Source organism: Talpa europaea (genome assembly GCF_964194135.1).
Source record: "Talpa europaea genome assembly, chromosome: 14".
NCBI classification, from domain to species: domain Eukaryota; kingdom Metazoa; phylum Chordata; class Mammalia; order Eulipotyphla; family Talpidae; genus Talpa; species Talpa europaea.
The window spans coordinates 333631-357617 of record NC_140082.1 but is presented as its reverse complement, the minus strand read 5'-3'; the positions used below and the strand labels follow the sequence as shown (position 1 = coordinate 357617).

General features: G+C 68.9%; 1 protein-coding gene across 1 annotated transcript; it reads left to right on the top strand.

The window, feature by feature from the left end:
- Positions 1 to 14648: 14648 nt before the first annotated feature.
- FBRSL1 (fibrosin like 1) lies at positions 14649 to 23129 on the top strand (the record flags this gene model as incomplete). The annotated part of the gene is made up of 3 exons (XM_084253371.1): positions 14649 to 14927; positions 21094 to 21306; positions 21835 to 23129. 3 exons carry the CDS (start codon positions 14649 to 14651, stop codon positions 23125 to 23127), a joined length of 1785 nt encoding a protein of 594 aa, XP_084109497.1. The 3' UTR covers positions 23128 to 23129.
- Positions 23130 to 23987: the final 858 nt, after the last annotated feature.

Here is a 23987-nt window from a genome sequence, read left to right as displayed (position 1 = left end):
CGCCGCGCGCTCTGGGGACCTGAACCAAGGGCGTCCTCGCCCGCTGGGCGCCGGCACCTCCTCCCCGCCCCTCCCAAGGCTCCAGACCTGAGAGAGGCGCGGGGCCTCGGGCGGTGGTCAGGCGGGTGTCCGGAGCGCGCAGGGGGGGCGCGGGGGGGCGGTCAGAGTCCCCTTCTCAGCCCAGGGAGCCGCGGGCCTCCCGCTCCCCTCTCCGGCCGAGGCTGAGGCCGCGAGGCTGATTCAAGGGCAGGTGGACAGCAGGAAGTTGGGGGGCAGTGGGCCACCTCCAGCTGAACCCCACACCCAGCCCTGGAGGGGAGGGACCTGCCCTGGGCCTCAGATCCGCCAGGGCTTGGGCCGCAGACCTGGGAGCCGTGTGCGCCGCCACACCAACCCCCTGCAGCCCCCAGCATATTCCACAGAGGAGAAGCCGCCGCCCTCCAGGGAGGGCCAGGCCAGAGCTGCAGGCAGGCTGGCGAGCCTGGCTCCCGGCCGGCCAGGGCGGGCTCCCCACTTCATGACACACTCGTTGGGTCGGGGCTCAGCGGATGTTTGCTGAGTGACTAAAAAAGGAGCGTTTATTGCACAGAGATGAACACAAGGTCCGCGAGCCTCGGCGCTCTGGGCCGCGGTGTGCACGTCCCCGTGCCCGTGTGCGTCTGTGTGTCTGTGCGTGTGTCTGGGGGCGGCACATCAGGTCTTCCAGCCACCCGCCCCCAGCCCAGGATGCTCCTCCAATGCCCCCTCGTGGCTCAACCCCTCATCCGGGCAACTCAGCATCCGGCACCCCGGGCAGAGGCTGGAAGGGCCGGGACGCCCGCTTCGCTCTGCCGCCAAGACGTTCTTTTCTTTTTCAGGACATTTGTTGCAAGACGCTCAGGGACCTGCCCTAGGGCGGGGTGGGTTTGGGGCTCCCGTGCTCCCTGCAGGAGGCCGCGCCGGCCTGTGACCGGGAGTCGCTGCTCGGCCTGTCCCGACGCGGGGCGGGCAGGCGGCCGGCGCCCTTCCCAGCCGGGGAAACCCAGGCAGCAGGCGGCTCGCGCCTTGCTCAAGGTCCCGGCGGCGGCCAAGCCTGGGTCTGGCATTCAAGCCCAGGCATTGGGGCTCCAGAATCCAGTTTTTTAGCCAACGTTGCTCGAGGAAAACCAGCTCTCGCGCGAGTGGTCGTCGGAGCGGGCGGTGAGGTGGTTTTGCGGGAGAAGGCGGGGTCTCGTGTGCGTTGTTGTGCTGCTTCTACATGCAACAGGCTATTATGTACCTCGAATTTGCCTAAACTTCATTCCAAGAACAAGCCCGCTGACCTGGGGAGATCTGGGGGTCTCTGCGGGAAAGGGGGTGCGTCAAATGTCCAGCAAACGGCACGTCTGACTCCCCAAGCACTCTGGGAGCAAGAGGCAGCCCCTCCGGGCCCCACCTCCTCCCTTGACAGAGCCTGCTCACTGCCCCCCGCCAGCCTGCCACGGGCCTGGCTGGAGCTGGCACCCTCTGCAGGGCAGTGTCGCTGGCAGCCAGGGCTGGCCCTGGGCTGGGGCTACACTCTGGGGAGGGCGGTCAGCAGAGGCGAGAGAGCAGGACCCAGCGCCGGGCCACCCCGTCATCAGACCGCCGTGCCCGGCAGCCAGTGGGGAGCACTGGGTCACGGCGGAGCCCTGGGCCTGGCCTGGGCGTGTGATACAGTTAACAAGTTTGTCTTTCCCCCATTTTTTGCAATTCCCCTTATCTAGCATTAACAGGATTGATGACTTGTCTTTCCCATTTGTTGCAGCTTCCCCTCCCCTTGGGAAGAAAAAACAAGCTGGCGCCCACCGGTTTCCCTGTAGACCCTTCCCCCTCGCCCTAAGGAAAACAAGTTGGCGACCACCCGTCTCTGTGCCTTGACACCTTCCCCTTCCCTTAAGATGAAGGAGCTGACGCCCATCCAGCTCCCTGTTGAGCTGGCGCCCACTTGTCTCTGTGCGGACCCTTCCCCCTCCCCTTCGCGGATGCCTACCCATCTCCCCCTGTATAAATACCCCTGCCCGCTGCCAAAGAAAAGGACGGTGGTTTTTTGGACATGAGTCCGCCTCCCTCCTCATTTGTCGACAAATAAAACCGCTTTCCTTTTCCTCAAACTTAGTTTCCTTTTATTGGCTGAGGGAAACTGAGGCCGGCATTCGGTAACACGTGGACGGCACCTGGTCATGACGGCATCCTTGTCCCGCAGGAAGGAAGGCCACGTCTCCAGGGTCTCGGCAAGGACATGCCCTTGGGCAGGCTGGACGCATGGAGCAGCCTGGGGCCAGGCAAGACTGCCTGTCCATGCCCCCTGGGGCCAGCGGGGAGTGTGGGTGGTGGGGCCCAGGCCAGGGGAGAGCAGGAGCCTCAGCGGCACCAAAGCTCACCGCCTGGCAGTCAGACCCGCGACCCCACCCCACGTGCCTCGGGCCAGCGCCGCTGTGCCGTGGACCGATTGGGACGGCGGGGTGGGGTAGGGCGTGAACCCTGCATGTGCCTGCGGGGCCTGAGGCTGCTCTGGGGAGTGGCGCTGGACCCCCTCAACCTCCAGGAAATCTGAAGTATCAGACCTCCCTTTACCAGGCCCCAGGGAGCACCCTGACTCTATCAACTGCCTCGGCGCAAGCACTCTAGGGAGACACGATGCCTGGGGGCACTCAGTGGAGGTTCTGGGGTGCTGCCTGCTCTCCCGAGTCCAGGGCCTCGCGTGAGACCCGCTCAGGGTCACGTCTGTCCCCCGCTCCGCTGCAGGGAGTGGTCTGAGTCTGAGCAGCGGGTGTCCACAGAGCTGTGTGGGGTCCATTCACTCGCAGAGGGGCCTGCGTGGGTGACGCCTGGTGGCCCACAGTTGCCCACCCGCAGGGTGTCCTGGGGCGGTGGCGGAGGGCAGAGAGCTGTGGCCAGTGCCACCCGCCCCCTCTGGCAGGAGAGGCCGGCCCAGCGGGTAAGGGGGTTGGAGGGGAGGGCCAGAGAGGACATCAGCGTCAAGGGGAAGCGAGAGAGACAGAGACAGGCAGAGGGAGGGAGACAGGCAGAGAGGAAGGTTTTCATGGTGTTGTTTTCTGCTCTTTTCTCCCCAAAACACCAGGGGCCACAGACCCGCCTTCCTGGGTACGAGTTGCCCAGCTGAATGTCCCCTCCCCGCTGCCGCCCGGGTGTCTCAGGCCCATGTCCTGGAGGAGCCCGAGGCCAGGGCTGGCCGGTCTGCCCCGCTGGCCTTCCAGGGTGCCCCGGGCGTGTCGTCCCCACCCTGACAACCCCGCTGCCCTCACCACTTGTGTCAGGGCCCTCGCCCCAGGCAGAGGCGGGGGTCGCCCGCAGGTGCCCCCAGGACCGGCTCTCCCACGCCCCGCAGCAGGGAGTGCAGCTGGGCCCCTGAAGCCGCGTCCCCATATACGTCCAGTGGTGCTGCCTGAGGCGGGGCCTGGGCCGGAGAGCGGCCCCTCCTCCACCCTGGCGGGGAGAACGCCCTGGGGACCTGTGCTGTGGCTCCCCCCACCCCAGGGCCTCCCGCCCGCGGCCTGAGCGCTGATGTCCGGTTTGTCGTGGCTCTCCTGCCCCAGCAGAGGCGCCTCCACCACCCACCCGCCCGAGTCCTGGGGGTCCCACCTCCTCCCCATCCCTGGCTCCGGCACGCACCTGGGGCAGGGAGCACCTGGGGGGAGGAGCAACTGGGGGAGGAGCACCTGGGGCGGGGAGCATGGGGGGGAGGAGCACCTGGGGGGAGAAGCACCTGGGGGGAAGAGCACCTGGGGCGGGGAGCCTCTGGGAGGGAAGCATCTGGGAAAAGGCGAAAAGGTGCACCTGGACGGGGCAACATGGGGAAGGGGCGAGTGAAGGAGGTGGAGCGCTGCCCCGGCTGGCGGTGGCCGGCCTCTGGCTCCAGGTGCAACCCGTGGCCTCCCACGCGAGTCCAGGGCACGCTCCTCCTCTGTGAACGGATGGGCCTAGCTCGGCCGCTCGGCACTGAATCCGCACCTCTGGGCGGGTCTCACAGGCGATTGCACTCTGCTCCGGGGAGGGGCAGCGAGCCCCTGCTGGGCTGACCTGCCCCGGCCGCCAGCCTCTGCACACACCTCAGCCAGACCCCGGAATAACCCACGACAACCCGGCTTTTAAAAATCTGGGCTGCTTTGGGCCCCGGGGAGGTGGGCTCCGTGAGCTCGAGGCCGGGGCCCCTGCCAAGTCTCCCTGCTATGTAATTTAATCTAATTGATCAATTAAATCCAAATAATTTTTAAACAGGCTATAATAACAGTTATATAACTTGGACGACATATAATTTTCTTAATGACCTTATCAAAGGAAATTGCTCCTGGGACTCACTGTCGGGGACCCGGCGGCCCCCCAGCTTCACAGGCGCACAGGGCGGAGGCGGCCGTCTGCCTCACGGCCGTGTCCCTGGCCTTCCTCCCTGCCCTGACCGGTGCCCACGCCGTGCAGCTGCGGCGCCGGGCCGGGAGTGCCTGCGCTCCTGCTGCGGGGCCTGGCGGGTTGCGGGGACAGCGCAGGGGGCTGGCGGCGGCCGGCGCTGGCCTCTGTGTGTGGCCAGGGCGGGGCAGGGAGGTGCAGCCCAGGGACCAGCCGTGTGCATCAGCTCAGGAGAGAGCTGCCCAGCACCGGGTGCCCCACCGGACGCGGGTGCTGAAGGCGAGCGTCAGGAGGGCGGGGCCCTGAAAGAAGACCCAGGCCTGGGGGGGCAGGCAGCCGGGGCCCCCAGACCCCCACTGTCTAGTCTCCAAAGAGGAAGGAGCTTCCAGCAGCCGAGCCTTGCAGGGCACCCACCAGCCTGGGCCTGCAACTAGCCCCTCCTGGAGCATCTCCCTGAGCTGCTGGTTGCACCCCCGGCGCTGCCTCCTGGGGCCGCTGCCTCCACTGCCGTCCCCTGCGGCGTCTGTGCTGACCTCGCCTGGCCAGGGCCGCTGCGCTGGTCTCAGTGGCCCCGTGGGGCCTCTGGCTGCCACACGGTCAGGCCCCCGGGCGGGGCGGGGCCCTCTAGGAAGAGGCCTTTGTTCGGGTCCCCTGGATGCCAGGACGCTGTGGGGAGAGGCAGCCCCCGCTGCGGCCAGAGACCCCTCGTCCCCGCGTGTGAAATGCGCGCTGTGCTGCTGCCCCCTGAGCCCGAGTGGCCTGGCTGTCGTGCGGCGGTGAGGCCCGCAGTGACCCCGCCCGCCCACGGACGCTCTGCCCCCTGCCCTGTTTCACAGCGACCCCGTGAAGGGGGGATTCGGGCCTGGAGACACACAGAGGGGGCCAGGGCCCCCACAGGAGCACGGAGGCCCGGGAGGCTCTCCCCAGCCCTGCCCCGACCACGGCCTCTGAAGACGCCGCCAGGTGGGGCCCCAGAGACCGTGGGGAGCCTCACCCCACAACCTCGTCCCAGAAGCCAGTGACCAGCTCCCCCACACCCAAACCCACGTGGCTCCCAGGGCGGGCTGGACCACACCCTCCCCGCGCCGACAGGGGGTCACAGCCAGACTGTGCCCCCAAACACGTGGCTCCGCCCAGCACCTCGAGAAGGCAGTGTGGGCGCGGGGGCCCTGACCCCCCGGGCTGGGGGGTCGTGAGCCTGTTGCTCCCTCCCCTGCTCCGTCCACAGCTTCTCCTTCAAGCCTCTTAGGAGGCCGTGCGTCACTTTGGGGTGCATGAGGCAAAGGTGGCCTGGGGGCGCGGCTGGGAAAGAGATTTTTACAAACTCCATGAGATCCTGGAGCTGCCAAGCAGCTGCTCGGGGGCCGTGAGAGCAAGGCCGGGTCAGCCGGCGGGCAGAGCCCTGCGTCCCTCCCGCTGTGGCCACGACCCCCCGGCCCCCGGCCGGGCTGCAGCCGCGGGGACAAGGCCTGGCCTGCGCGGGTCTCCCCAAGCAGCTGGGCGCTGGAGCGGGCCTGCAGCGTGGGCAGGAGGGGCCGCGTTGCAGGGCGGCCCCGGGCCTCGACCTGGGGACTCGGGGCCCAGCTGTGCAGCGGTGACACCAGCACACGGGCAGCAGCTTCGAACGACACCGGGAGGGGCGGCCCCGTGTCCCCTCAGCCCCGCGCCCCCGAGCCCCGCGCCGAGGAGGGCGGCCACGCGTAGGGGAGCCTGCTCTGGCCCGGCCCCGGGCCCTGGGCGCCAGCATCCATGGGGCGGGAGCGCCAGCGCCCACCAGCGGCGAGGAGCGGGGCTGCAGGGTGGGGCAGGGCGGGACCCCAGGCCTCAGCCCCAGGCGTGCCAAGCGGCTCCGGAGGGGCCCAGCCGTCCTGTCTGCGGCAGACACCAGCGGAGCTGCCAGGAGGGCGAGTGTGAGCAGAGGAAGCAGAGTCGGGGCGGCACAGGTGCTGTGAGCACCAGCTGATACCTCAGCCGGAGGCTGGCACTGTGGAGCGGTGGGGACTGTGGCAAAGAATTAGAAAGCCCGCGGAGAGGTAGTGGCTCCAGGCAGATGTCACTCCCAGTTTTCAAGGAAAACCAGAAACACTGGTTTTTGAAATGAATCCTGACTAAATTTTTCGCGCGAACATGCTGTGCACACTGAGAAAGAAACACACGTGGGTCCGGGATCCGACCTGCGCTGGCCGTCCTGTAGCCAATTCCCAGAGCCCGTGGAGCCCCCCGAGGCCTGAGCAGGGCCCGCGCCCTCCCAGGGCCTGAGCAGCTTTGGCTGAAGAGGAGTTCGAGGTGCACTGGGGAGGGTCCAGAAGGCTGTGAGCCCCGAGGTGCTGGCCCCACAGTTAAGGGAGAGGAGTCTGGTCTTGCCCAAGTCCTTCCTGGCCAGTGTCGCCTGGGTGGATGAGCTTGGCTGGACGGCAGGCCCGGCCCCGGGAGCACCCTCCGCCCCAACCGCTGCCGGGAGCCCAGGCAGGAGCAGCGGCGCTGCAGGGACTCCTGCTCTCTCGCCTGAGGGCTCTGGCAGCCTGGGCGGGTGGCCCTGTCCTGCAGCTCCCTGCATCCCTGCCCCAGAGGCGCTCCTGTCCTCTGGGCCCCTCTCTGAGCGTGGACATTCCCAGCAGCTCCTGGCGGATGCCCCCGTCCCCCAGAGGGTGGCCAGCACTTGGCTCTCCAATCACAGCCAGCTGCACCGCACGGTTGGAGGAGCTGACGAGGAGAATCCCCCGGGGCCCTGGCCAGCACGTGACCGCTGCCTGAAAGCCTCACAAAACCGGGCTTGCTTGGACAGGGGGAGGTTGCCTAGGCAACCAGCGGTGACTGCCACCTGCAACCGCTGTCTCAGCTGGAGGCTGCCACAAAGGTCCGAGGGCCACCGGCCAAGGGCAGGCCCAGGGCCACATGGTGGCCACCCCCAGAGGCCCTTGGGGGCACACAGGGCCCAGCCCCTGCAGGCTGCACTGTGTAGTCAGCCTCTGTCCCGGAGCAGAGTCCGCACAAGCTGCCACGCTGGTATGCCCAGCCCCGGCCTCCTGAGGCCCAATCCTCGCCCACCCTCCACAGCCCAGAGGCCAGGCCTGCCCCAGCCACCAGGCGGGCCATGAGCACACACGCATGAGCACACATGCATACCCACGGCTCAGCACACACGCTGCAGTCCATGCACATATAAGTGTGTGCACCCATATGGACACATGCACAGCAGCCATGTGCTGTGTGTCTCTGCACACATGTGCACAGAGCATATGGCACATGTACACATGTGTGCACACCGTGCACCTGCCACCCCGCATTTCCATGCAGCCTCACAAAAAAGCCGCTAATTTATGCTTCCAATTATAAATATAATCACTTTTCTGCCTCCATTAGCAAGCGCCTCCGCGGGCCCCAGACGTGCTGGTGCAAACGGAGACCAGATTCTTGACTGCAGAGGAAACTGCGCTGGGAATTTTAATTTTTACTTTACTTGAAATCCAACGCCAAATACTAACAGCACCGCCTGGACGGAAGGCACTTCCACGCTCTCTCAGCAGAGAAGGGAGGGTGTCAGCGGCCGCGGGGCAGGCAGCGCTGGGGGATGGGGGCAGGGGAGACACTTATGCTGGGGCCGGGGCTGGGGGCCAGGCGGGTCACCTCTGGGCCTGGTGCCCGCCTGTGTTTCTGGGCTCCGTGGAGTCCACCAGCACCCCGTGCAGATGGGAGGGTGGAAGGGGAGCCTGCTGGCCAGGGAAGCAGAATGGGTGTGAGGCACCCCCATCTCCTGAGGCCCAGGGCCGGGAGCCATGGGCTGCATCCCCCCAACAGGCTCCTTAGCACGGCCATGGGCTGCCGCTGGCAGAGCCCCCAGCTCCAGGCCAGCAGCTCTGGCCAGTTGTGCTCAGGGACACCCCCACCCAGCAGCAGGTGTCCAGTTAGTGCCAGGCAGCAAGTGGGGAGGTAACCAGGCAGTGGGCCCCCTGGGCTGTGCGGGTGGGTGGGTCCTCTGGTCTCCGCTGATGTAGATGGCCTCCACGGGTGTAGATGGCCCTGGCTGGTGTGTGGGTCTGCTAATCCTGAGCGGCCTGTTCAGCCGCCATTTTTGCAAGGTCAGAACTGCCCAGTCACTCAGTCACAAGAGGCCAGCCCTATGAGGGTCCTTTCAAACCAGCCAAGAGCAGAAAGCGGGTCACCCTGGAAGGGCGAGCATCACGAGGCGTTGGCTGAAGTATGACAAGGGCGCCCAGAAGCTGCTCAGTGGACGCCTTGATGAGATTGAAACCAGGGCTGGGATCTGGGGCTTGATCTCAGTCTCAACACCGAGTCCCCCAGCAGCTGGGACGTGCCAGGGCCGACTCAGGACCCCTGACACCGCAGATGACAGAGCAGCTTCCCGCCAACCCTCCCTCTCCTCTCTGCCCTCCTGCCCCACTCAGCTGGTGCCGTGCGATTATTCCAGGAACCAAAAGGCCCGGACGTGCCTTTCAGCAGCACCCTGCACGTGACAGCTTGCTCCACGACACCCGTTTCTCAGCGCAGTGTTGTTGATACGACACTGGTGTAGACAGCCCCGGCTGGTGTAGACGCTGGAAAGGCAGCGCCCCCGTCAGCACCACAGACAGAACCGAATCCCCAGGCCACACCCGTCTCATGCAGCCTACGAGGGCGGCACCTGCGGCGGGCACCTGACCACTCTGAGCTAGCTCAAGGCTACATAAGAAGTGAGGGGAAGGGGCGGCCCTGCCGGCTTGGCCATGTTGCGGGGCCCACTCCAGAGAGTGGTGCAGGTGGCAGGGATGCCCACGATGGGCTGCACTGGCTGAGGGCCTGGCTGGGGCGCACGGCGGGGGCGGGGGCGGGGGGTGCCCTGTGCGCAGAGCCGGCCCAGCTCCCTGCCACGCTTTCCAGCGGCCACTGTCCGTCTGCGGCTGCCCCCTCCCGAGCGGCTGGGCCAGAGGACCTTCCTGTGGCTGGAACCTGCCGCCATGGAGGGCTGTTGCCCAGCAGGGGGGGAGGTGAGGACGGCCACCGGCTGGGTCACTGCTCTCGCTCTCCGGCCACAGTTGAGAATTGTTACTTTTTATTTAATCACTCAGTTAAATCCCTTCTCTTGGAACCTCTCATTTGCCTGGAGACAACCCTGGTAACAACCCTCAGCCCCCGCCCTGCTGGGCTTTGGGAAGGCTGTGCGGGCCGTGGGGCGCTGCTGCCACCTGCTGGGCACAGTCCTGCAGTCAGGAGGCCCCAGCCCCGAAGCCCACAGGAGGCTCAGGGAGGTGCACCGTCCTGGCCTCAGGATGGCACAATTCTAAAGACCTGGGCCTCCCTGGTGGCACAGTGCTGTGAAGCAATCCGCAGCACAAGTTCAATCCCCGGCCGGCCAGGGAGCAACCCACATGGCACAGCAGACCTCTCCTGCCTCGCCCGCTGTTCCCCTCAGCAGTGTTTCAGTCAATCTGCCTGCTCTGCTCCCTGCTCTGCTCTGGTGAACCCTCTCACCCCCGCACCTCTGGCCTGTACCCCAGCTCTTGTATGCATAAATAAATAAATCTTTTTTAAAAATTCTAAAGACCTTGTCCTGGGTTCCGATTTTGCCTTCTCTGTCCCCTAAGCCGCCTCCCTCCTTCACCCGACTGTTCTGCCCGTCGCCCTCCCACCAGACGACCACCTCCTGAGCGGGGTGCTGACCCCACCCCGCGTCCCAATGCTGCTCCTTGGAGACCCGTCATCCCCAGTTCACCAGGCTGCCTGCCCCACACATGAGGAAACGGAGACCATTGTGGGAGCTGGTCAGGCGCTGGCCCCGGTGTGGGCAGGCTGGCTCCTGATGGCAGCAGACCCCCAGCCTCCGGCCCAGCCTGGGGGGACCAAGAACGAGTGGCCCTCCCAGCAGGCCCCTGTCCAGGGTCTTGTGGCCTAGGGCGGCCGCACAGGCAGAGACCTTGCTGCTGGGGCACAGATGCGTGTCCTCCCGGGGCAACCCTCCATGCTCAGGGCAGGGCCCGTAGCTCCAGGCCATGGCTCTAGCCCACTGCACTGGCCAAGCCAGCAGGGCCCCACGGGCGGGCGGGGGTGCCTGCCGGACAGGGCCTGCGTCTCCAGGTGGTGGGGTCCAGACACGCGGGGCTCACCTCTGCCCCCGAGGGATGCAGATCACCCCTGCCAGTGCCGGGGCTCAGTGAAAAGGGAGGGGGCAGCCTCAGGGGGAGAAAGAACTAGGGGAAGGGGACACAAGGGACAGAGGCACCCCAAATTTCAATCAAGAGACAGATTTAATTCCAGGAGCGGACGCCTGCTGGTGGGGCCTGGCTACCCGTGGCGAGGCCGGAGCAGCCGCAGGCGCCAGCAGCCCCAGGTGTCACTCCTGGCGCCCAGTCAGTGTCTCTGGCACAGCAGCCCGGCCCGGAGAGGCTCCACTCCACCACGGAGGCCCGGCTGCATGGCCGCCTGTCCTGGGGGCTGGTGTGGCCCGGGGTCCTGCAGAGAGGGCCTGGCTCCCGGTGTCCGCCTGGCACCGGCGCCTGCGTGGTCAGCCTGGCGCTGGGACCGGCTGGACCTGGCTGGACCCTGCCTGCAGACCCATTTTCTGGTTGTCACTGGAAAAGCAGAAAGTGTGTTTGAACCCAGAGGAACAGCGGCCTCGGAGTTGTAGGGCCTGACGGGTCTGAGCACCCTGAATTGTGAGTACAGTTTTCTGCTGAGGCTGCAGCGCCCTGAGAGCAGCGCCTGGGCAGGAGGGCAGAGGCGGGGGGCCGGGGGGCTACAGGGAGGGGTGGCAGGGAGAGGCTGCGCCTGGCTGGGATCTGTGGGCCTGGGAGGGAGCCGGTGGACAGCCGCGGCGGGTGTGGACAGAGTGAGGGGGTTCCCTTGGAGGAGGGCCGGCTGGGGGTTCCCTTGGAGGGGGGCCGGAGGCAGAGTGGCGACTGAGAGCCGCTTACTCGGCCCCAATCATGGGCCATGGAACCTGAGGTTCCCGAAGGGGGGGCCCAGAACTGCAGCTGCCAGGGTTTGAAGTGCAAATTCTCCCCTTTGGTAGGACTGGATGAGTCCAAGCTGGAGTCCCCGCCTGTTCCCAGCCCTGCCCCCAGAGGCCCAGCCTCCAGCCCGGACCCCCGGAGCCCGGACACCCCGACCCCTCAGCGAGCTGCCCTCCCTCCCCAGCCCTTGGGTGGCTGGGGTCACGCTTCCCAGTGTAAGAGCCCCCGTGGGCTCCGCCCAACCTCCTCGGCCAGCAGCCCCAGCAGCGTCAGCCCCTCCCAGCCCCTCCCAGCCCCTCCCAGCCCCTCCCGCTCCTCCAGGTGGTCTGGCCAGCGCCCCAGGGTCAGCGCGCCTCCCCAGCACCGGCCTGAGCGGTCAGGGCAGCAGCCGCGGGCGACTTTGTTCTGGGCTGAAATTCACGAGCAAGCGTCCCCTCTCAGGGGCACACGGCTTCCAGTGGCGGGAGCCGGGTGGGCCAGCAGAAATCTAGAAGGTTCTCAGCGCCGGACAGGAGGGGCCTAACCCAGCCAGAGCCCCCAGCCCCTCCTGGAAGAGGGCAAAGGTCAGCACCAGTGGCCAGCACGGGGTGGGGGGGCCCAGCCTGGGAGCCTCGCAGGTGGAGTCAAGAGGCCCAGCTCCAGGCAGGCAAACCGGCTGCTGCCCTGACCCCTCGGGGAGGCGCGCTGGCCCTGGGGCGCTGGCCAGACTACCTGGCGGAGTGGGAGGGGCTGGGAGGGGCTGACGCTGCTGGGGCTGCTGGCAGAGAAGGTTGGGCGGAGCCCAGGGGGGCACTTACACTGGGAAGCGAGACCCCCGCGACCCCCGCGACCCCAGCGACCCAAGGGCTGGAGACCGGGGAGCAGACGGACCTCTAGCCCGGAGCGCCCGGCCCCCTGGAAGCCCTGTGCCCACGGCTACCCCGTGGCCCAACACAGCTGCGGGGCCCTGGGCAACCTCTCCCACCTGCTGGAACCAGTGCTCAGGCCCCAGGGCCTGCACGAAGAACCCACCCCCTGCCCGCCCCCGCCCTCTGGCCAGCCATCCTGGAGGGGATACCGCAGCATGCCTGCAAAGAAACCATCTGTTCTGGGTTTTTTTGTGAGCCTCTTAAAAATCAAAAGGGATGATAAGAGGTTTTATTTAAATTTATTTATGCTATAAGAGCTGGGGTGCAGGCCAGAGGTGCAGGGGGTGAGAGGATTCACCAGAGACAGAGTGGGGAGCAGAACAGGTGGATCTACTGAAATACACTGGGGAGGGGAGCAGCGGGAGACAGGAGAGTCTGCTGCGCCCTGTGGGCAGCTCCTTGGCCGGGGACTGAACTTATGCAGTGGTAGTTGATGCTGATGCTTAACCCCTTGCACCACCAGGGAGGCTTGGATAAGAGTTTTCATAACAAAACCAGGAATGGGGAGGGCAGGAGGGAGGGCCCTCATCCTGGGGAAACTGGGAGAAGGCAAAGGGCTCCAGCTGGAGCCTGAGTGCCTTCCCACCCCTGCATCTCAAAGTGCTGGCAGCTGCCTCCCGCACTGTGCCAGGACAGCCCTGGCCTCCCACCACGTAACATACCGTCCTCTCCCACTTGGTGCTGCTCGCGCCCAGGGCCAGGGAGGTGAAAGGCCCAACCCCTCTGAGGAAGGGGATGGGCAGGGGCCCCACTTGGTGTTGGGCCTGGCAACACCTCCCGGTCAATGGGCACCTTCCAGAACTGTCTTCTGAGCAACACCCAGGAAGCCGCCGGGCCTTCCTGCCACAGGGCCTTGCACAGCTGTGCCCTGGCAGGGAGGTGGCTCTCCTTTCCAGGACCACAGCCACTCCTCACCGGGGTCTCTGCTCCTGGAGAGGCTCTGGGGCTTCCAGCCAGCGTCCTTCCTGCCAGTGTCTCATTTCTTCTCATCGCAGGCATTGCCTGGACGGAGGCCCTGGCAGCCAGCTCAGGGTGCAAGGACAGGGGTCCCTTCCACTGTTGGCAGAGGGGCTGACCTTGTGTCCACCTTCCACTTACCAGGGGAGGGGCAGGAGATCACTCTGTGCCACACATCCCCCAAGACTAGAGCTGGAAGTCCAGGGGCAGTGGAGAGGGGCAGGACCCCCCCTGCAGGGCAACCCCTGGGGAGAGGGGCAGGGAGTCCCGGAACAAGAAAGGGGGTGAGGCCTCCTCGGCAATCTCCCAGCCCCCCTCCCTGCAGGTGGCCCCTCCCCCAGCCACACACCTGATGGGCAAGATGTCTGAGGGGTGCCAGAGTGAACCCCACTCCTGCCCTGAATTGAAAAGGGCCCACACCTCCACACTCCCTCCACACCGGGCCCCTCATCAGGAGTGCAGATCCCGAGGCCCCACCTGCGCCCTTCACACACCCCTGCCAGCCCCCAGCTCGCCCTCCCCCCACAAAGTGTGCCAGGAGGCTCCACTTTTCAGCTCACATGCGCCCATTTTAAAGGCCCTGGGGGGGGGGAACGAAACATTGTTAAAATGAAAGAGGCCCCCTGGTGGCGCAAGGGGTGAAGCACCGCGCTACGGAGCAATCCGCAGCCTCTGCAGCACGAGTTCGATCCCCGGCCGGCCAGGGAGCGGCCCACACGGCGAGCTGACCCCTCCTGTGTCCCGCTGCTCCCTCAGCAGTGTGTTTCAGTCGGCCTGCCTGCTCTGTTCCCGGCTGTCTCTGGGGAGTCCTCCCACGCCCCCTCATCTCTGGCCTGTACCCCAGTTCTTGTACGCATAAATACATCTGCTTAAAAAATGAAAAACAATGATGTCAAAAAACAAATACACAAAGGTCGTTTCGGAGGGAGGCCGCGGCGGGCGCGGCTCCGACGCCCCGACCCGCACCCCCAGGCCGCGCGGGGTCCCGCCGCCCCGCCGCGCACGTGGAGGGGCGCGGGCCCGGGGCGGGAGGGGCGCGGCCTCCCAGGCCCCGCCCAGGGGCGTGGCCCGCGGGCGGCGGGCGGGCGCGGCGCGGCGCGCGTCACTTCCTGTGGCGCGGGCGTCCGGCCGGAAGCGCGTCAGTTGTTATCCGCTCGGGGCGCCGCGGCCGCCGCCTCACGAGCCCGGCGCCTGGGCCCGGCCCGCCGCCCCGCCGCGCCGCCGCCGCCGCCGCCGCCCCGCCGCCCCCGCCCCCCATGGGGCGCGCCCCCCGGGCCGCTGAGCGCCGGCCGCCCGCCAGGCGCGCGGCCGCCCGCGCCGGGGCGCCCCGGCCGCGCCGGGCCCGGGGCTGAGCCCCGCGGCATGCCCGGCCCGGCCCGCCGCCCGCCGCCCCGGCCCCGCGCCCGCGCCCGCCCCGGCGGCGCCGCGTAGCCCGGCCGCGAGGCCGCGCCGGCCGCAAGGTCACCGCGCCATGGAGGCCAAGGCGCGCCAGAGCCGGCGCTCGCGCGCGCAGCGGGACCGCGGCCGGCGCCGGGAGGCGGCCCGCGACGCCCGCGACCGGAGCGCGTCGTCGGGCGACGAGGCCGAGCCCGGGCCCGGCAAGGAGAACGCGGGGCTGCCCCGCGCGCCCGCGCCCCGCGCCGCCGCCGCGCGCCCCCCGCGCCGCCGCCGCCGCGAGTCCAGCTCGCAGGAGGAGGAGGTCATCGACGGCTTCGCCATCGCCAGCTTCAGCACGCTGGAGGCCCTGGAGGTAGGCGCCCGCCCGGGGGTGGGGCCCGGCGGGGTGGGCAGCGGCCGGCGGGGCTGCCCGGCCCGCGTGCGCGCGGAGGGGCCCAGCCCGGGCCCGCCCGCTGGGCCCCTGTGGGGAGCTGGGGGCCACCAGCCCGGGGTCCTCCCGTGCGCCCGGCGGCGGGGGAGACGGCTCCCGCCGGGCTCTGTGTGGGACGCGAATGGCCCGAGGTCTCGCCGGCCTCCCGGCTGGTCGCGCGGCTCCGCGTGCCGACAGCACCCGCCCTCCTTGGGAGGCTCCTCCAGGGGCCTCTCCCGGGCACCCTCCGGCGCGCGGGGCCTCTCCCCAAATGTCACTCGGCCTCCTGACCCGGCGCTGGTCAGCCCTTCCTCCCCAGCTGTCCCTGCCCTGCTGGCGCCCCCAGGACCTGTCGGCTGGAGGAGAGCGGGTCCTGGTGGCCTGTGTGGCCCGGCCGGCCCCTTGCTCCCTGGAGTATCAGGGAAAGGGAGTGAGAGGAGAGCCAGGGTTCGGGGAGCAGCCTGGAGGGCACCCCTGGCCCGGGTGGAGTGGGCTGGCCGGCCTCTTGCACCAGGGACCTGAAGGGCAGCCTCCGGGCGGGTTGCTGTAGGTTGGGCCGGCCTGCCACCTGGTGCTGCTGCCCTCCTCGGCCCTGGAGCTGCCGGCTCGTCCCGACTCACAGTTGTGCCCGGGAGTGCCTCCTCTGGCCCAGTTTCTTACTGTGGTGGATGTGGCTGCCTCGGCCTGCCCGTCCCCCTGCACAGAGCAGGCGCTGGGGCCAGCCTGGCTCTGCCACACTCTGGGGAGTGTGTGTCGGCAGGTCGAGTCCCTGCCTTTGGGGCCGCAAGAGATGCCCCAGCCACTGGCCAGCACGGAGGGTGCCACAGGCGCTCTGTAGATGTGGAGGCTCTGGCCTGGCTGGGGGGGCTGTCCGTAGCCCAGGGGTGAGTCGTGTCTACTCGGTCTGGGTTGGGTGGCCGGAGCATGTTGTCTGAGTGGGAGGCGTGTAGAGGCCACAGAGGCCCCGGCCCCTGTTGAGTTCTGTTGGCAGGTGGGGACAGCGAGCAGGTGGCCGTGGACAGCGGGCTTGTAGTGTGGAGCTCTTGGGCTCTCCCCACTGCTCCTGTTCTGGGCGAGGACCCCTGAGCCATCTGGAATGGACAGGCGGCTCCCGCTGCCGCTCTGCTCCCTGGTACGTTGACCAGGGGTGACAGGAAGGCCCTTGGGGCCAAGCTGGGGGTCTCTGCCCGGTCCCCGCTTCCCTGGTGCCACCAGCTGCCCGTGGTCACTGGGCAGGAGGTGTCAGCCCCTGGGTGTCCCTGGAGACGTACCCGTGTGCTGCATGGTGCCCCCTGGAGCCTCCTGGGCTGGGCGGTGGCCATCTGCAGGGGAGGCCTCTGCGCCCCAGTTTCCCTGATTGCCCTGTCCTGGCTCTGCAAGCGTGGCCGGCTTGCCCCTCCCCCGTACACTTCTGTGCTCGCCGCTGCATCTGCTGTGCGGAGGGGCCTCTGCCTCGGGGCCGCCACCACCTCCGCCCTGAGCGCTGGGTGCGACGAGGCTCCCAGGCAGGAGGGCGTGTGTGCGCGTGTCCGTTTGGTCTTGGGGCCCCCCCAGCCCCGTTTCTGTCTCCCTCACTTCCCCGGCCTGCCTGCCTGGCCCAGCCCACCCAGACCCCAGCTAGGGACGCCGATCGGGGCTGGCTGGCAGGTGTCCTGAGGCGCGTGGTCAGGCCTGCCGGGGCCCAAGCGTGCGGGTGGAGGGCCTCGCGTCGCCGCTCTGGGCTGCGCCAGCGCCTGTCCCTGACCCCCCAGCTGCTGGGGCCGTCACTTCTGGGCTCCCGGTTCAGTCTGGATCCACATGGCCCCAAGGGGCCCAGGCCCTCTGTCTCGCACAGCCTGGATCAGCTGTGCGCCGCTCCCTTCCTGACAGGTCAGTCCGTCTGCCCCTTGCCCCGGCGAGGCCACGGTGGTGTCCACGCGCTCCCAGGAACACCCCTGCCCAGACGCCTCTCCCTGGGCTGGGCTGCTGTCGTGGGGGCACCTGCTCTGCCCACCTCTTAGCTCCTGGGCAGTCTGTGGGCCTCCCTCTCTGTCCTGACCGCTGGCGGCTGGGTCTGCACGGCTGCGCTCTGCCCAGTGCTGCCTTGCTCCTGGGCCGGCTCTCTGCATGCTCGGCCAGAGCTCCCGGGCCCGGGCCCCGCTGGGGAGCCTCATTGGGATGTGGGGCAAGGGACTGCCCTTGCAGGCGGGGAGGCCTCGCTGTGTTGTCCCAGGAGCACTGCTCTGCAGGAAGGACGGGGCGCTGGAGGCCATCACAGCTGGCGGTGGGTGCAGGGGCCAGAGTGGCCACCAGGGGGCCTCGCCCCGGCCTGTGCTTGGAGCCCCTGCTGTGGGCCAGGCGCTCGGCGCCCCGCTGGTGCTGGGGCTTATGTGTGGGGCTGCCGGGCATCTGGAAATGACTGCTGGTCAGCAGGAGGGCCCTGACCTGTCCCTTCCTTCTGAGCGCACATGCTCTGGTCTCTAGACTGCCCCTGGGACTCAGGAGGGGGATGCTCGCTTGGGGCTTCTGGGAGGAGGGGCTGCTGGGCGGGGCAGGGGCACAAGGGCACGAGCTGCTGCCCCAGGATTCAGGCCGGTGCATCAGCCTCCTCTGGGTGCATGGGGTGTCCGGTGCCCTGGTTTGTCTGAGAAGTTCCTGGCATAAAACCCGCTGTGGAGTTGCTGGCTGTGCTCAGGTAGAGCTTGACCGGCGCCTCCTTGGCCGGTATCCTCCGCCCTGTCTGTGCCTATGCGGATTGTGGGGGGTCCCCCGACAGTACCCCTGCCGGGCCCACCTGGAGAGGGTCTTGGGGCCTCGCTCTGCTTCTTTGTAGGGTGCTGGTGGGTGGGGCCCACGGGCTGATCGGCCAGGGGTCAGTGGGCAGCTGTGGAAGCAGAGCGGCCATCTGCAGGTGCACACCTGACCCTCAGGGGGGCCACTCTAGGGAGAGGAGCCACCTGACCTGTGGTGACATGGCATCAAGCCAAGGCCAGGTGGGCTCAGGGTCCCCTACAGGCTGTCACGGGGTGGGGGGAGGGTGATGCCCAGCGCAGGGCAGCTGGAGCTGGGGCTGGGGCTCTGCGCCCCAGGGAGCGGCGGGCCTCCCAGCTGCTCTGGCCACTGGCCTTTCCTGGCCTTGAGGCAGGCTTAGCATCACGCAGAGTCCAGAGTCGATGCTGAGAGCCCACTAGACTGTCTGGTTCGTGGCCGCCATTCAGATCAGAGATGCAATTGCATCTCCAGGGGCCCTGGTCCCGTGTGGCCATCCCTTGCCTGAAAGCCCCTCTTTGTGTCATCCTGCTGGTCACACTGAGTTGGACAGGGCAGCCCCCTGCGTTTTTTCTCTGGCCACTCCCAGTCTAGCTGTGGTCCCGGGACACCCGCCGCCAGTAAGAGCCAGAGTCCTGCAGGGCCCGCGAGGTCCTCCCACAAGTCTCCTCACCCCTGGGGCCCCGGGCTGGCCCTGTGTGCTGGTCCTCGCATCCAGCAGCCTCTGAAGCTCCAGGGCATTCATTGAGGGAGGTGCCTGTGGCTCGTCTCAGGCTGACCGGGGCACCTGGCTCCTGGGATCACGTGTGGTTGATCTGGTCCCCAGGGCCCCGTCTGCCACCCACTGTGAGGCCTGTCCCTGCCTGCCTCCCACCCGGGTCCCGCGCCCATGCACGCTGCCCTGGGCCCCTGCACGTGCCCCCCCCCCCCATCCCCAGAGCAGACTCAGGGCGTGTCCTCGAGGCCCTGTCCAGATCCACTGTCAACTTGTGGCCTTGGCCATGCCTGCTCTGTGCCTCAGTTTCCCCGTTTCTTGGCAAGTGAGGAGACGGAGGCCACGGCGTCAGGCAAGGCTAGCGACAGCTGTGGGCAGCAGCTGCATCGGCCCAGGATGGCCTCCCACGGCAGCCACCCCTGCTCTCGGTGTGGGGCCTTCCTCCAGCATCTCCTCCCGCCACCCACAACGGCTGGGCCGTGGCCCCAGCTGCTCTCTGAGCCTGCCCCTCTGGGAGCTCCGACCCTGGGGTATGGGGATAGATGTGAGGCCAGGTGGGCTCAGCGGGAGGAAGGGCCCTGGCAGCCCTGAGGCACCTGGACTGGCCAGTCCCCAGGAGGGTGTCCAGACCCGCCTCCACGGGAGACCCAGCCCTGCACGGCTGTCCGCTCGCCCTGGGCTAGGAACTGGGGGCAACACAGGGGACCCAGTTCCAAGCAAACTGAGGTCCTCAATGCCCGAGGACCACAATTCAGAGGGACTCAAGGGAACCTTGGCGTCCAGGGTCCTCCTTCGGTCTAGCCTGCACCCCACCCCTTGGAGGCTGCGCGGTCGCCCAGATCTCAGCCTGTGGGGGCCCGGTCTGGGAGGTGTGGAGACAAGACCTCGGCCACCCCAGCCCCTGAGCTCGGCAGAGGGGCGCTGGGCTTGCCCTTGTCCAGGGGGCGTGGGTCAGGTGGTGCCGGTGCACACCTGTCTCCTCTCGTGCTCAGCCTCCTGGGCGCCGTGCGGCCCTTGGCCCTGCCGGGGAGCAGCGCTCGGTGCGGAAGCATCTTGGGGAGAGGCTGTGGGGCTCGTGGGCCCTTCTGCAGGGGGCAGGGGTCTGCGTGGCCCCGTCTGCCCGTGGGTGCGTGCTGACCAGGGGGGTGGCTGGTTGTGTGGGGGACAGTGCCTGAGGCCCTGCCTGGAACCCCACCTGCCACCCGCCAGGCCTGGACCCAGAGTCTGAACCCTGGAAAGGAGCCAGCTCTGGCGTCTCAGGCTCCCGGGACGCATCGTGTCTCAGGCCATGCCCGCCAAGCACGCCGTGGGGTGAGATGGCGCTGCTGAGCCCGGGGTGCCCTGTGTGGCCTGTGAGCGCTGGTGAGGGTGTGGGAGACGCCGCGCCGCACCGCACCCCTGCTGCTGGCTCGGCTCTGTCCCCCCGAGAGTCCCTAGCCCAGCAGCTGGGTCTGCAGCGCCAGGGCCGGCTGAGCTGGGCCTCTCGAGACCGGCTGCTCCCTCATGGGGCTGACAACACAGGGACTCAGAAGCCTGGGGAGTCAGCGGGGCAAGCTGGGTCCTGCCGGCCACAAGAAGGTCAGCACCCATGGGTGCTCAGGAGTCACCCACCCGCCCGAGGTCAAGACACCCTGCTTGGTCCCCCCACCCCCGGCCACAGCTGGCTGAGCCCGTGGGAGCATGTGCCGCGCCACGTGGGGGCCTTGGCTGCTGCTCCACAGCCTGTGCACCCCCGCTAGCCTGTCCCTCGAGCCTGGCCTGCACCCTGACTGTCTCCTCTCCGGCCGCTGGCCCCCGGCACCATGGGGCTGGCCAGTCAGCGAGCATAGGGGGCTCTGGGCCTCACTGCTCCCCGGTCAGTGGGGGTTTGGCGGTGCCCACTGAGCTGGGCCATGCCTGCACCGAGAGCCCTGGCAGCGCCGGCGGGGCCTGAGCGTGGCTGGGAGGTGGCAGGTACCAGGATGCGGCGGAGGTGGGGGGGCTGTCCCCCCGAGCAGGGAGGTCTCTGCCCCGTGCCTGTGGCTCCTGCGACCGTGAACCACGTCCGGGCGCCTTGGGGACCTTGTGCCTGGAGGGCTGTCCCCGCAGGAGGGGCGTGGTCTGGCCTCAACCAGCTGCCGCTCAACTTGCGGAGACCCACCTGGCAGCAGGACATAGGTCCCTCCTGCCACCCGCCAGGTGGGCCAAGGCCACGCCATTTTGCAGCCCCAACGACCAGCTCCTGGGGGCGCCCCTACGTGGGGAGCGCCTCAGATGCTTCTGAGCCTTGTTCTTCCTCCTGCAGTGAGGGCCACTCTGTCCCCATGTGACCCCAGTGCAAGCTGGTGGGTGTCTCCCGCCCTGCGGGCAGGTCCAGGTGCCTTGTCACAGGGTCACGCGGCAGGTGGGGCTGCGCCCCAGGGGGCAGCACGCGCGCCCCACGGCCCGGTCAGGAAGCCGCACTGGGCTTGGCGGATGCTCTGGGGGCAGCCTGGGTCAGGGCAGCAGGGTGCGTCTGCGGGGCCCTGGGGAAGCTCGGCCACCACCTGCCCCCCCCCCCAGCTCTGAGGGGCGCTCCCAGGCAGGGCTGAAGAGCTCGGGTGTCGGCTCTCCCTGGGGATCCCCTGGCACTGTGCCGGCCCCGCTCACTGGCTGTCTCCCCCGCAGAAGGACATGGCCCTGCAGCCCCACGAGCGCAAGGAGAAGCGGGAGCGTCGCCTGGTCAAGAAGCCCCGCGAGTCGGAGGGCTGCCCGGCGGCGGGAGCCGCGGCGGGGCCCAGCGAGAACGGGTGGCCCCCGGAGGTGGGCGGCTCTGCGCGGGACACGGAGCCCGCTTGTGAGCGGGGCCCGAAGAAGTCGCCCCTGCAGCCCGCCCAGCAGGTGAGACTGGGCCCGGCCCTGACCACTGCGGTGCCTGGACGCCACTGGGCACCAGGCTGCCGGGCAGCGAGCCCATCGTCGTGGGGCCGGGCGTGGGGACACGCAAACCCGCCCGCTCCTAGCCGACCGGGCCCGCCAGGGCGGGTGCCCACACGGGGCAACGAGCGGGGCCGGGCGGTGTGCGCTGGGCTCGGGCAGGAGGGCGTAGCTGGTAGGCCGGCCCCGTCTGCGTGCGTCTGTCAGCTGCGCCGACTGCGTGTCCAGTGTCTGCGCAGCAGCACGGCCCAGGTGGCCGGTGGTGCTGGAGGCTGGGAGCCGCGGTGCGCGGGGTGCAGCGTGGGGCCTGGCCCTGCCCGCTCCCTCTGGACTCGGGCACACGCCTCTCTGCGGGGCTCCTCTTGGTCTCGCTCCTCCCTCTCCTCGCTGGGGATCGGGCTGCTGGTGAGGGCAGCATGTCTCGGGCCTGGGCTGGACGGGGGGCTGTGGGCGCACCTGCCCAGGTGGACACGTGCTCTTTCTTCCATGCAGGTGTGCTCCCCCGAAGGGGGGCCGCTCCCAGCCAACCACTGGGACCAGAACCGCCCGGCCCAGCACCAGCAGCAGCTCCAGCCCAGCCCGCCCCAGGGCTCACTCCCAACCCCGTGTCGGCGCTGCCAGCCCCGTCAGGCTCTCCCGGACCCCGGGCAGCCCTGCCCGCCCCAGCGGCCACCCCCAGGTCAGCGCAGCTGGCCCCAGCGGTCACTTCCGGGCCCGAGACGGCACTGCCAGCCCCGGCGGTCACTTCTGGGCCCAGGTCAGCCCTGCCGGCCCCAGCAGCTACTTCCAGCCCCAGATCAGCATTGCCGGTCCCAGCGGTCACTACTGGCTCAGCCCTGCCGGCCACGCTGGGCACTTCTAGGCCCCCGGCAACGTTGCCGGCGCCTGCGCTCCCTCCTGGGCCCGTGCCACCTCTACCGGCCCCTGCGCTCCCTCCTGGGCCCATGCCACCTCTCTCGGCCCCTGCGCTCCCTCCTGGGCCCGTGCCACTTCTGCTGGCCCCTGCTGGCCCTCTGGCACCGCTGCTGGCCCACACGGTCATGGGGGTCTCCGTGTCCCCGTGGCCAGCCCAGTAGGGCATCCTCAGGACAGAGGCGCCGGCCCCTTCGGTCTCTGCTAGCGCAGTGCCCGCGGTGCCAGCCCCCACGGTCACTCTTCATGCTTTGCCCACGTCGCCGGCCTTCCAGTCCACTCTCAGACCAGTGCTGCTGCCCCCAGCGGACACTCCCGGCCCCCAGCCAGCCACGCAGGTCCCTCCTGGGCCAGCCCAGCCGCCCCCGGCGGACGCTGCTGGGCCTCCGTCAGCCGCAGCAGTCAGGCGAAGCCCCGGAGCAGCTCGCGGCTCCCAAACCTTCACTGCTGGGCTGTGCGCGGCCGAGCCAGCCAAAGCGGCCGCTCCTGGGCCGAGGACATTCCCACCCGTCCAAGCGGCCGCTCCTGGGCCCAGAACAGCCTTGTCGGCGAAAGCGGCCACTCCTGGACTCAAAACAGCCCGGCCAGCCCCTGCAGTCGCTCCTGGGCCCGGGCCACCCCTGCAAGCCCCAGCCGCTGCTCCCCCTCCCCGAGCGCCCGTCGCTGCTTGGGCGGCCGTCCCTCTCCCGCCGGCCTCTCCTGGGGCCCCCGGGCCAGCCACGGCGGTCCCTCCTGGACCTGGGTCGGGGTCATCAGCCTCGGCTCTCGCTCCTGACGCTGGGCCGGCCTGGCCGGCTGCTGAGGTCCCGACGGACTAGATCCTCCACCCCCGCTGCGGCCCGCCAGGCCCCATCCGTGAGCCCTGGAGCCTGAGGTCCGCTCTCGGCCTGCCCGGTGTGGCGGCGGGGGCCGGGGCCAGGCCAGGATCGCGGCCCCGCGGCCTGCCGTGTGCCGGACCGGCTGGCGGCCCTGTCCCTGCGGGCCTGGCCGCTGGCAGTGCAGCCGAGGCTCTGCGGAGGAGGGCTCCAGGCTGGGGCTGCCGGACCCCACGAGAGGAGAGGACCCTGGCAGGACCCCTGCTTTACCCGCCCGCCTGTGCCTGCCCGGCTGCGGCTGGGCGAGCTGGTTCGGGGGCGTGTTGTTCACACGCCCTGGCCCTGGGGGGCCCGCCGGGTGCGCTCCAGCTGGCTGTGGCGGGCCAGGTCTCACCGGTGGTGTCGCGCCCCTCCCCCTGCCTGGGCCGAGCTCAGAGTGGCCCCTGCTGGGGGCACCGGGCCCACCTAGTGCACCTGGAATCCTGGCCCCGGGAGGGGCTCAGCTCTGACTGCGGACCTCGGGGCCTCTGGGGCTGCCCTCTCCAAGCGCAGCGCCCCGCCTGGCTCCGTCAGGCTCGGCGTGCCCGTCCCTCGGGGGCAGCACTGCCCTTCCGGAGGACGGCGCCTGTCCCCTCGCCCCAGGCGCGCCGGCCCTCTTCCCGGGCCCCCAGCAGCGCGGCGGGGTTACTTTTCTGATTAAAGGAAATAAAAAGTGCCGTGCCACGTGCCACCGTGTCCGCAGCAGCGCGGGGGTGGGGGGGGGGGCGGGAGGGGCGCGCGTCCTGCCGTCTCCCAGGATGGCGGCTGGGGAGGGGCACAGCCCGGCCTGGGGGGCGGCGGCCTCGAGGGCCCATCTGGAGCTGATGGGGACCAGGCCGTGCCTGGGGCTCGGGGGCGGCTCCTGGTGCCGCGGATGCC